At 36.7% G+C, this 12,253-nt stretch overlaps 1 protein-coding gene across 1 annotated transcript; it reads right to left on the reverse strand.

Moving 5' to 3' along the window:
* Positions 1 to 1,984: 1,984 nt before the first annotated feature.
* On the reverse strand, positions 1,985 to 11,987 carry SUCNR1 (succinate receptor 1). Its single transcript, XM_055411553.2, has 2 exons — positions 11,898 to 11,987; positions 1,985 to 6,117 (listed from the first exon to the last, which is right to left on the reverse strand). The coding sequence occupies exons 1-2, from the start codon at positions 11,898 to 11,900 to the stop codon at positions 5,170 to 5,172; spliced, it is 951 nt and encodes a 316-aa protein (XP_055267528.2). The 5' UTR covers positions 11,901 to 11,987; the 3' UTR covers positions 1,985 to 5,169.
* Between the last annotated feature and the right edge of the window lie 266 nt (positions 11,988 to 12,253).

Genomic DNA, 12,253 nt, shown 5'->3' on the forward strand with positions numbered 1-12,253 from the left:
ACTATGACAGAATTAATGTCTGTACTTTTAGCAATTTAGGCACAACTTATGCCTGTCTGTTTACATGTCTGCTTTCCCTATAAGACCATGAGCTAATTGAAGGCAAGAAATATTTGCTGTTCATAGTTTATCTAATGGCAAAATTTCTGGAAATAGCTGTTGAATAAGTATATTTTTTTATACACGTGGAAAATTGTCACATACTTCTACCTGCATAGATAATACATGATTTTTATTTTAAATGTATTCAAGGCACATCTCAGTTTAAGTTTTATCAGTCTCCTGGTATAGACAAAGCTTAATGAGAAAACGTCACATAGGAACTGAGTGTTTGCATGACTGATGTTGTGAGCTTTGCTTTCCCGTTACGTGTATTAAATATGTGTGTATTTATCTCTTCACATAGCAAATGTATATATGTATGCCAAGACTTTCTTCAGGTTCACCAATTTGGCAACACAAATAATAATGCTTTTACTTGAATGTGCTTCCTCTACTCAGCATGTATAAAATCCTGTCCAGGTATATATTTTTGTAAAGCCACTGGAATGTGTCTCATTTATGCTCATAAACATGCTCATGTCTCCTTCTCTTCTGATGCAGAGTCTTTTTCATGGCTTCCTGCTTGGATTGCTGAAGACCAGAGATCTGACTATCTACTTTGCTCTTGATACTTCCACTTGGTACTTGGTACTTCCACTTAGACCTGGCATCTGAGAACCACCTATCACCAATGGATATTATATCATGTAAGTTTCAAAACAGCATGATATTCCTAGGTGAAGTGTGTGAAGATCTTTCCTTTTAAAGAGCTTATAGTTTGGATGCAAGACCTTGTCAGGCAATGCTGGTTTGCTGAAATTCAGAAAGAAACTTGTTTGTCTATTTGGCATGAGAAAGAAAAGACAAGTTCAGGATAAACTCAGCAGCTGGAAAGTAAGTGGGTGAAGATCCTATGGAAGAGAGAGCTTACATATGTTGTACATAAACTCTGTTCAAGTCTTTAGCCAACCTCTGAATTTTGGGTGCGCTGGGTAGATTCTAAACAACTGAGTTTCTAAGCTGGCTAAAATAAATGAACTGAAATTTCAGAGATTTGAATTTGAATTTCAGCCATGAAATAAAATATCAGTACTTTTTAGGAACATAACAGAATCCAGAGTCTCCATAACATATTCATAATGCTGAGATAGCAGTCTAAATTTATTAGATGGGAATAAATAAGAAATCGTCACCCATGCTTAAAGAACTTAAAGAGAAAAAGCTATCAGTGGAGACCAATTTCAAAATAACCCAGATTTGGAACTAGCAGGTACAAATATTAAGCATCCATTAAAACAATGCTAAAAAGTATAGAGAAAATATAAGGATCAAGGCAATGGCAGCTGGCACATGTATTTGTGTATAGACACTCCTTCCTTCCTATAAAGTAATGTTCATTATAAAAGCAGTGAGAACAGAAAACAACTTTACATACACACTCAAAAGGAGTATCAAATTCAAATTTGTCCTATAACATATTCATTCATAATGAAGAATCATTTAAAATGTACCTTGTTTGGTGCTGTGAAAGCAATAAAATATTTTTAAAAATTAGATACAGTTTTTTCGTTAACATACTTAAGAATTGACTTTAATCTGAACAACTATAAGGCCAAAAATGCATTTTATGAGAACAATAGTCAAAAGTAGTCTGAAGCCCCAGAGGTAGGCAGATTTATTTTCAAATTTGGGGAGAAGTCCTAAAAGTAAGACTTTAAGATGGAGAGACAGATGCTATAGACCTTAAAAGAGGCTTAGATTTTTTTAATATGTGCGCTTGATTAAAAAAGGGTGAGCATCCAGGTGTCTGCAGTAGAGAAATTTCTAAATATAATGAAATAGCTATCTTGGTTTAAAGGTATAATTTGTGACAACAGTGGTGAGAGAGAATGCACAGGGAATAGGTGAGTCCAGAATGCAAAATGCTGGACCAAATACTTCAGTCATGATTCTGGAAGATACTAACAAGCCAATAAAAGACAAGTTATAAAAGCCTAACATTTTATCCCTTGCAAAACACAAATGCAGAAATGATATCCATTATTTATTGTTTGAGATTCCATTCATTACTTATTGCTTGAGATTGTAATCACCAGGTACAAAATATAAATGGAATAGTTCTTGTAACTTCCATGCAGATCACTTTAATCAGTTAAGGATTAAGTTATCACATGACAAATTTGAACAAAAAGTAAGAAATATGTTATAAAATTAACATTTTGCTTATAAAACATGTGTAAGAGTTCATAGTTTCACAAAGTATTTCTCTATACTCTTAGAAAAGCTTACCCCTTCCACTTCTTGGGATAGGTGTGGCACAAATTTAATTTCATGTTTACAAATGAAAATTAATGCATCTACCAGTCCATTCTAGAGGAGATCAATCCTGGATGTTCATTGGAGGGACTGATGCTAAAGCTGAAGCTGCAATACTTTGGCCACCTCATGCGACGAGTTGACTCACTGGAAAAGACTCTGATGCTGGGAAAGGTTGGGTGCGGGAGGAGAAGGGGACGACAGAGAATGAGATGGCTGGATGGCATCACCGACTCTGTGGACATGAGTTTGAGTGTACTCCGGGAGTTGGTGATGGACAGGGAGGCCTGGCGTGCTGTGATTCATGGGGTTGTGGAGAGTCGGACACGACTGAGCGACTGAACTGAACTGAACTGAACTGAATGCAAATTACAGTTAAATTATATGTTTGCATATAAGTGAAAATTTCTTTCCTAAGACCCTTTCTTGTGGCCTTTTCTAATGAAAAAAATTCAGATCAACTTTTATCAGGCAGTTACAAAATGACATTGATACTTTAAAATTATTGACAATCATGAAAACAAAGTTAAAAGCCTAAGGTTAGGGTCATGTGCGGATGTGAGAGTTGGACTGTGAAGAAAGCTGATCGCTGAAGAATTGATGCTTTTGAATTGTGGTGCTGGAGAAGACTCTTGAGAGTCCCTTGGACTGCAAGGAGATCCAACCAGTCCATTCTAAAGGAGATCAGTCCTGGGTGTTCATTGGAAGGACTGATGCTAAAGCTGAAACTCCAATACTTTGGCTACCTCATGCCAAGAGTTGACTCACTGGAAAAGACTCTGATGCTGGGAGGGATCGGGGGTGGGAGGAGACGGGGACGACAGAGAATGAGATGGCTGGGTGGCATCACCGACTCTATGGACATGAATTTGAGTGAACTCCGGGAGTTGGTGATGGACAGGGAGGCCTGGCGTGCTGTGATTCATGGGGTCGCAAAGAGTCGGACACAACTGAGCGACTGAACTGAACTGAACTGAGGTAGGAAAACAAATCCTTTGTGAGTAATGTTTTTTTCACAATATTTCAGTGGGAACATTTTGGGTTTTGGAATGTCAGAATAGAATGTTACCAGGAAACCTCAAAACAGTGAAGACATGGAATTTTATGTCTTTGCTCCTATAATGCTTATTTTTATTCTTCACATTACAGCTAATGACCTTAAGGAAAAGAGCATAGGCATGTGGCTATTCACACATTTTACTGTAAGTAATATGTAAATTATTATATGATACTCTTTAAATAGCTAATGCAGCACTCATTCCCCCTCTCCAAATTTGATTTGTGGCATGGGATAGTATTTACATAACCCTCCTGGAATAATCTATATTGATAGGTACATAAATGTTCTGTACATTTTGCAAATTCATATAGCGTGTTTTGTTTAAAACATTTTCTCCAATGGTCTTAGGTAATATTCTATGAAAATAAGTCTCATTGCAGATATGAGTCACTCTCTCAAGATAAAATTGTTCTTGTAAATTATTCCATTGCTTAAAAAAAAATAAGTGTGTGTGTATTTGGGGCAAGGTGGGGTATAAAAATTGATTTTTCTCTCCAAAAAAGGAAAATAATTAACTCAATAAGTTTTGACATTACCATTTAACTTCCTCTTATTTGCTGGTTTTATGATATTAATATATTTCAAAGTTTACTATTTAATCAAGAGCAGGAAGGCTAATGAACTTAATATACTTCCATGCACTGAAAATCATATTGTGATCATAAAATACCAGATGGTACACTGATTATAAAAACAGTGCACTGACTTTGTTTTGTTTTGTCTTCCTTTGATTTTCCTGGTAGGTGCTTTGTGTTCTATGACTTTGGAATTTTTACAGTTATCCTTGGTATCTGACTATTATTTTTATAAAGCCACTTACACCTAAGTCCCCTGAGAGCTGAGCTCAAACATGTCTCTCTTTATGAAATCATCTCTTTAGGTTCCATTTAACATGATTCTTTACACTAAAAACCGTATAACAACAAAAAAGGACTTATAATTACAACCGGACTCCAATTCTTAATCAATTTAAAGAAATATAGGCATATTTGAACCAGTTATATTTTTTCTGCTCTTTGTTGCTACTATTATCTCTAAATTTGCTCAAGAGCGCAACTTCTAGCAACAATATTTAACAGCACATGACTAATCCTCTTTTATTTGGTCCTCACAAAAAATTATGGGATTGTATGAATAACCTTGTATGGGTTTCCCCGGTAGCTCAGCAGTAAAGAATATGCCTGCAATGTGGGAGACCTGGATTTGATCCCTGGGCAGGAAAGATCCCCTGGGGAAGGGAATGGCAAGCCACTCCAGCGTTTTTGCCTGGAGAACTCCATGGACAGAGAAGCCTGGCAGGCTCTAGTCCATGGGGTCACAAAGAGTTGGACACAACTGAACAACTAACACAGACACACACACACGAATAATATACAGAATATTGCCAATACAATTTTTTTTTTTTGCAATCTGACTAGTGATTAAACACAAACAACTTGCAACTTTATCTTCTGTTCCTTTTACACTGATTGAGAGGGTCTTATATCACCTAGAATTTGGACTTACATGCTCAAACATTAGACAATGCTAGTCCAATTCCTTTCAATACTTAGGTCAAGAAACCAATAAATACCTTCCATCATCTTCTTTTCACACACCTGGGTCTAGCATGCCTTTAAACCAGGGTCAAGTCTGTGGGCCTCTATGATTTATGTCTGAGTTAAACTCTAATCGGCCCACAGCTGCTTCTGTAAAACAATCGGTTACACAGGCACCTCACTATTCTTGAATGAAAATGTAAGTCCATGAGCTCATCTTCTGAAGGATGTAAGGGCCTTGAAGTGGTGCCTCAGTTTCTTCATCAACATCTCCCTGAAGTGATCTCCCAAAAGGAAATAGAAGACAGGGTTGATGACACTGTTCAGAAAGGCCAATGGCCTTGTCAAGATGTACAAGGAGTTGATGATGGCTTCAGTGCATGGGGACTTCTTCCAGGTCTCCAGGCGTGAAGCAATCCGGACGTTTCGCATGACATGGTAGGGAGTAAAAAGCACAGAGAAGATCACAACTGCCATGATGACTAAGTGGAGAGGCTTCTCAAGGGGCAAAGCTGTAGTGAGCTGCCTGTTCCTCTGCTTTAGAAAGAGAGCAATCTTGAAATAAAAGAAGCACATCACGAAAAGGGGAATGAGAAAGCCCAGAAAGGTTAGACACATGCTATAAATGAGACTGTGATTGGGGTCCCCAGAACTTGCATAATCAGTACAGTTGGTGACATTGTCATCAGAACGTATAAAAAGAAGTATGGGCAGGAGCTCTAAGGTTACCAAACCCCAAATGGCCAAAGATATTAAAATAGCAAATGCTTTCTTTTGCAGGAGGTGTTCCCGGAAAGGATAGTTCATGAGCAGATATCGATCAATGCTGATAAAAGTGAGGAAAAGAATACTGGTATAGAGGTTGGCATGAAGTACGTATCGGTTGCTTATACACAGCACATACCCATATGTCCATTCTCTCTGGGCATACTGTCTCATCAGCATGGGAAGGGTACACAAAAAAGCCAAGTCACAGATAGAGAGGTTGAAGAGGTAGATGTTACTGCTGTTCCAGTTCTTCAGGCAGAAGAGGTAGCCAAATACAACAGCAGTATTCCCAAGGATTCCCATGATAAACTCAATGCCATAAAAAATGGGAAGGTAGCAGTTTTCCAGGGCAGTCTGCACGGCCTGCCAGTGTTCACAAGTTGCATTCCATTCCTAAAGAAAGGAGAGAAAACATAAGGATGAATCACTAAAGTAATACTGAAAGCAAAACCGTACTAAATATCATTGCCTTCATTATTAGCATCATGATCAACATCATCATCAAATAACACTTAAAATTTGAACTGCAGAGAGTTGGTTACACTAGTAAGAAGTACATATGTATAATACATAATTATATGCCTACATATAATTAATATATTATTTTTACCTACACTGTTGAGATCCTTTGAACTATATGCTAGACACGGATGACAGTTGTGAGTAGAATAACATTCCTCATCTCAAATAAGTTTTCCTCTCTTGGGAAAAATCAAGAAAGAAATAAGTGCATGTCTGACATAAGGAAAAGCACATGCAAAGGTCCAGAGGTGGAAACACGCATAGAGAACTTGACAAACAGCAAAGAGACCAAGGGAAACTGCAGTGAAATAAGTGAGAAGTCAAATTAATTATGTCTTCAGGATTGACTGTGGTCCATAGCAAATTGCAGTAGTTCAACAAATTCTCTGAGCTACGTTGAACTGAACCATAGACTAGAAGAGGAAATAGGGATTCTTACAACTTCAGTCTTGCAATTTCAATGACTTTGATTTTGTTTCCATATTGACAAAGGATTATACTTATTGTATTAAGTTTATAAAATACAACTCCAGTCTTTTAATTTTTGCAACCAGAGAACATATTTATTGACATATGCCAGTTCAGTTCAGTTCAGTTCAGTCGCTCAGTTGTGTCCAACTCTCCGCCACCCCATGAATCACAGCACGCCAGGCCTCCCTGTCCATCACCAACTCCCGGAGTTCACTCAAACTCATGTCCACAGAGTCGGTGATGCCTTCCAGCCATCTCATTCTCGGTCGTCCCTTTCTCCTCCAGCCCCCCAACCTTTCCTAGCATCAGAGTCTTTTCCAATATGCCAAGCACATCACAAATATCTCTAATTTTCAGAAAAATCCATTTAACTCAATTCCACTTCCATCCCACTAGGCATGAGAAAAACCGGGGTTGAAGAATTAAATTACTAATCACAGGTCACCAAATGTCAGGGACAGAATTTGCCCTGCAGCCCACAGCACTGCACACAGTGGATCCTTCACTGTAAAACTGAGCAGGCTAATTTGAAGAACCAAGCAGATTCGTTTCACTCTGTATTTGAAGTTATGTGAGCTTACTGTTGTTCTCTCACATTACCAGCAATTTACTACATTTCTCATTGTCATAGCTTTCCAATTTTTTCAAACCTCTGTCCTATTCATCATTAGCAGATAGCTTTGCCTGTGAATCCCTGAGAAGAACCTGGTCACTGGGTGTCCACTCTCTGGTTCCCACCTCTCTTACTATCCTCTCCTCCTTCCTTCCTGTGACAACAGAAAATATCTATTTCTCTTGGCTTACTTCAGATTGAACTCATCCCTGAGTTCTTAAGATTCCTACATGTTATTCATCATCTTTCCAGCCTCTCCATCTCAAATACATCCTTTCCAATGGCTCTTATATACTCTCATCTTATCTTAAAAACAAGGCATACATAAGATGTAAACAACTCTCCCTGGTTTCACGTTTCTCTCCTTGTCATATATTGATCAACATTGGAGCTGTCTTCACTAATTATTTTGACATCCTGACACCCTATTCCTTTTTCAACCTACTTTACTTTGGCTTCTGATACAACACTCCACCAAAATGGCCTCCACATTACTCCATCTAATGTTCATTTTTTCAGTTATCTTATTTGACGTCTCTTCATACAGCTATGTTTTTCCATTTTTCATAGAAGTACTCCCTTCCTTTGCCTTCTGTGACATGAAAATCTCCTAATTTTCCTTTTTTCCCTTCCTGGTTGTGTTTTTGAAGACTCTCTTGTGTTCTAAGCCTTCAAGGCCTAAGCATTAAATGTTGACTTCCTCAAGGATCAGTACTGAATCCCTTCTTTATCTAAACTCCTTTCTTTATCATATCTCTTCTTTTCATGTCCACGGTGTCTATGGCATTGTCAATACCATAGACATTAGTTTGAGCAAACTCTGGAAGATAGTGAACACATGAAAGCCTGGTGCGCTGCAGACCATGGGGTCACAAAGAGTTGTTAGCATCTGAACAACAACAATCTAGATGCCTGGATGATCCAATCCACTTTCTATCTTTAACGACCATCCGTATATCCACCTCTCAATGTGCATCCCAGCCCAGCCCTGTCTTATAAGCACTAGTGGTTTATAGTTATTACCATAGATTGATCTCTCAGAGGTGCCTGTCTCTAGAAATCCTATGTAAGTTCTCCAACTTCCTTCTCAATCCTGCTGTACCTCCACCTAACTCAGTAAATGGCCACACTGTTTACTGAAATGTTCACCTTAGACACCTGAGCAATGTCCTTGAAGTCATCTGTAGCTAACCTCTAATAATGAATAAACAACCATGTGTTGTTGACTTCAATGTCTGGATATTTCTCTAATTCATCACTATTGCTTCATCACTTTCGTCACCATTCTCATTCAGGCCACCAGCATCTTGGGCTATATGATATTCTCCTATTGTCTTCTCACATCTTCCCCGGCCCCCTTTCAGTCTACTTTCAACACAATAGCTAAACAATACTTAAAACCTACAATCAAAATTCTGATCATATTTCTCTCTGCAATCAAAAAACTTGAATGATTTTCACAGTCTAAGGAATAAGTCCATAATTTTTAGTGAGACTTCAATGCCTGCGTGGTCTGGCTCCTGGACTCCACTTAAACCTCATCTAGTATTATTCTCCTCCTTTCTCATCTTTCTTCCTGTTGTTTGCACGCACAGAGACTTTTCCTAACCTTCAGTTTGTTGAATTTTTCACTGACCTTTTATATGATCTTTACTCCATCACATCCTCCGTCTTATATCTCCGCTTCTTTCAGACTTCAGTTTAAGTGCAGTTCTCCAAGATAGGTTCTGACTCCCCAGTCTAATTAGCCCCCTACCCACTGTATACTTAGTTTTTTCTTAGCATTTCTCACAACTTTATCTTACATACAGTTTATCTTCTATAGCTGGTGAGTGAAGTCGCTCATTCGTGTCTGACTCTTTGCGACCCCATGGATTGTGGTCCACCAGGCTCCTTTGTCCGTGGGATTCTCCAGGCAAGAGTACTGGAGTGAGTTGCCATTTCCTTCTCCAGGAGATCTTCCCAGGCCAGGGATTGAACATGGGTCTCCTGAATTGCAGGCAGACCCTTTACCATCTGAGCTACCAGCGAACTGGTCTATAAATACTTGCTTAGTGGAAAAAGGAACATAAACACTTGACTATTTACAGAGCATTTTTATAAATATTTCCTCTGAGGTCTAATAAGTGGTAAGTCCACCAAATTAAGTTCCTTGTTCTATTTCCCCATAAAAGTTGATGCTATATATAGTATGAAAGTGAAAACATTAGTCACCAAGTTATGTCTGACTCTTTTGCCACCCCATGGACTGTAGCCTTCCAGGTCCCTCTGTCCATGGAATTCTCCAGGCAAGAATACTGGAGTGGGTTGCCATTCCCTTCCCCAGGGGATCCTTCTGACCCAGGGACCAAACCCAGGTCTCCCACATTACAGGCACAGTCTTTCCCATCTGAGCCACCAGGGAAGCCCCATATATAGTATAACTAATACTCAAAATTGGCAATTGTAGTAGTGATATCTATGATTTAGACATATAGTTGTAGAAGGTAAAATTTAATATATATCTTCTAGGATCAATTTTAAAAATTTAAATTAGCTAAAAAATTGAAATTTACATATGCAGTTAATAAACCTCAGAAAGTTCAGGACGCGTACTAAAATATTCCTATTGATGAGATTCCAGATAATTTTTATTCTGTCCTTTCTGCTTTTGGTTTATTTGGACTGTCTATTTTTACCTCCAAATTGGCATGTGTGACATTAAAAATTTCTAGAAATACAGTAGAAGTTCAATGGTATTTACAAAATACAGCTTTTATTTTTCAGCTCACTGGTAATTTTTCAATATTATTTTTTACTATATTCCCAGTAACTTCTCACTCCATGATTCTGGAAGTTCTCTCTTCCTTGCTTTCTGTGACATGGCAATCTCCTTGTTGTCCTTTTTCCTCTTTGTAGACCCTTTCACAGTCTAATCTTTCTTTGCCCATGTTGTAAATATCAGAGTTTTTCAAGGTTCATTTCTAGGCGACTTTGTTATTTTGGGAATACTCAAAATGCTGGTGATTGCCCCCAAATGAATATTAAACTAATATGAAGTTTCATTACGACAAGAAGCTTACTTGTTTCATTTTTGAATTTCCTCTTTTTCTAATTATAATTCTTTCTGCCTAGTCAGTGCTTAAATGTACTGACTTATGTCAGCAGCTTATGTGTAGCATAAAGGTTTGGCTGCCATGGAAGTAAGGGTAAGGTTGTCTAAACATTTTCAGACCACTGTAATCTCACCTGGACCCACTATTTTTTTATTGCAATTTGGATAAGTGTGTCTTTAGTGTGGTCATCACAGTTCTACAAATTGAAGTAACCTAGTCCTTTAAGCAAAATTCTTGTTGAAGATGAACTTCCCTCATGAAAAATTAATATTCCCTTTGCTTTTTAGTGGTCAAATTCTTAAATTTTGGAAATATAAATCATGATAAATATGTTATAGCTGATTTGGATGAATTATTTTTAACAGGTTTTTTTTTCTTAGATGTTGGCAATTAAAGTGAAACCTTTAATTATATTTATAAAAATATATCTAGACTTGTTAGAGGTATTAAACTATAAATAACATTCAAATTACATAAGTAGATCAGTAGTTCTCATTTTTAATTTGGGAACAAAGTATTATTTTAATTGTATTCAGCTTTTTAAAAATGTACATTTTTGACACAAATTTAAAACTGTTTGATAGTCTATTAGCTTTTAAAGTGTTTTTCTTATAAGCATCACAGTAAGATAAAGAACATATGTGAAATTTTAATTCTTACCTACTTCAAGATTATATAGCAATATAAGGATAAACAAATTGCTTTTTCACTGATAAATAATTTTTGAATGAAAATATTTACAGTGAAAAGTTATAATCATTCAATATGAATGACTTCATCTTTTATATATTTTTATATATTCCATAAATTATACCAGAAATCAAAGGATTAAAGGCTGATAGAATGGTTTCAAATTGTGTGTTTGTGAAACTCTTTAAAAATTCTTCACCAACTATTGAAAGTTCTGGAAGTTATAATAGCAACAGTTTTGACAATTTTCTGCTTTACCTTGGCAAACTATAAATATTCTTAAAGAATATCATTTTCACAAACAAATGCTAAATCTCATTTTTAGAATGCCTTAAAATTTCTTCTAACACATTATTTTCTGAACATGCAATTATTATACATTATAGATGGTTTCATCTGATTTAGAAACTTTAGTTAATTTAGAAACTTTAGTTAACTATAAGTATTTATATTTATCTAAATAAGTCTAATTATTCTTTTTGTTGAAATATGTTATCAAGAATTAGCAAATAAACCCTTTTAATAAATTAGATTTATATTTGGCAATTAAAACAAGACATATAATTTGGCAGAAAAAAAAAATGTAGAGGAAACAGCTACGACTTTCTTTTGGCTTCTTTTGCTGTTCTTCATGTACTTACAAATGACAGTTCAGACAGCTCATTAAAACATTGCTTAAAATCTTAATTGCTCACAGACCACTTTTAAAAGAAACCCCTAACTAATGGGAGGTCTAGAGTTACTTTATATACCTAGACAACATGAATTGCATTAGAGCTTACCATTTTGTCAGAAGGCCTGATCCCTTGACAGAAATTTTTTGCCAGCAACTTGATACAGCTTCTGATCCAGTGCTGTGCTGCTGACCACAGTTAGTGCAGTCTCATTTGCATATCATGTGGCCAAGATTAATAATTCAAAAGTTCAGGAAAATGTATTCAGTCAACCTCCAAGTCAGCTGTTCATGTAAGGAACTTCTTGAGAAGTTGAGACATAAACTAATTATTCATTTCATGGAAAACACATTTCACAAATAGATTTTTAAAAGATTACTGTTGAAATTATTCCTTTCACTAGCAAACCAACAGAGAAGCACTCATTATTTCCATGTTTATTTGCTTATTTAAATAATAAGAAA

The sequence above is a fragment of the Moschus berezovskii genome, chromosome 1, assembly GCF_049115385.1.
Source record: "Moschus berezovskii isolate FMDL1 chromosome 1, NW_MosBer_1.0, whole genome shotgun sequence".
Classification (NCBI taxonomy): Eukaryota; Metazoa; Chordata; class Mammalia; order Artiodactyla; family Moschidae; genus Moschus; species Moschus berezovskii.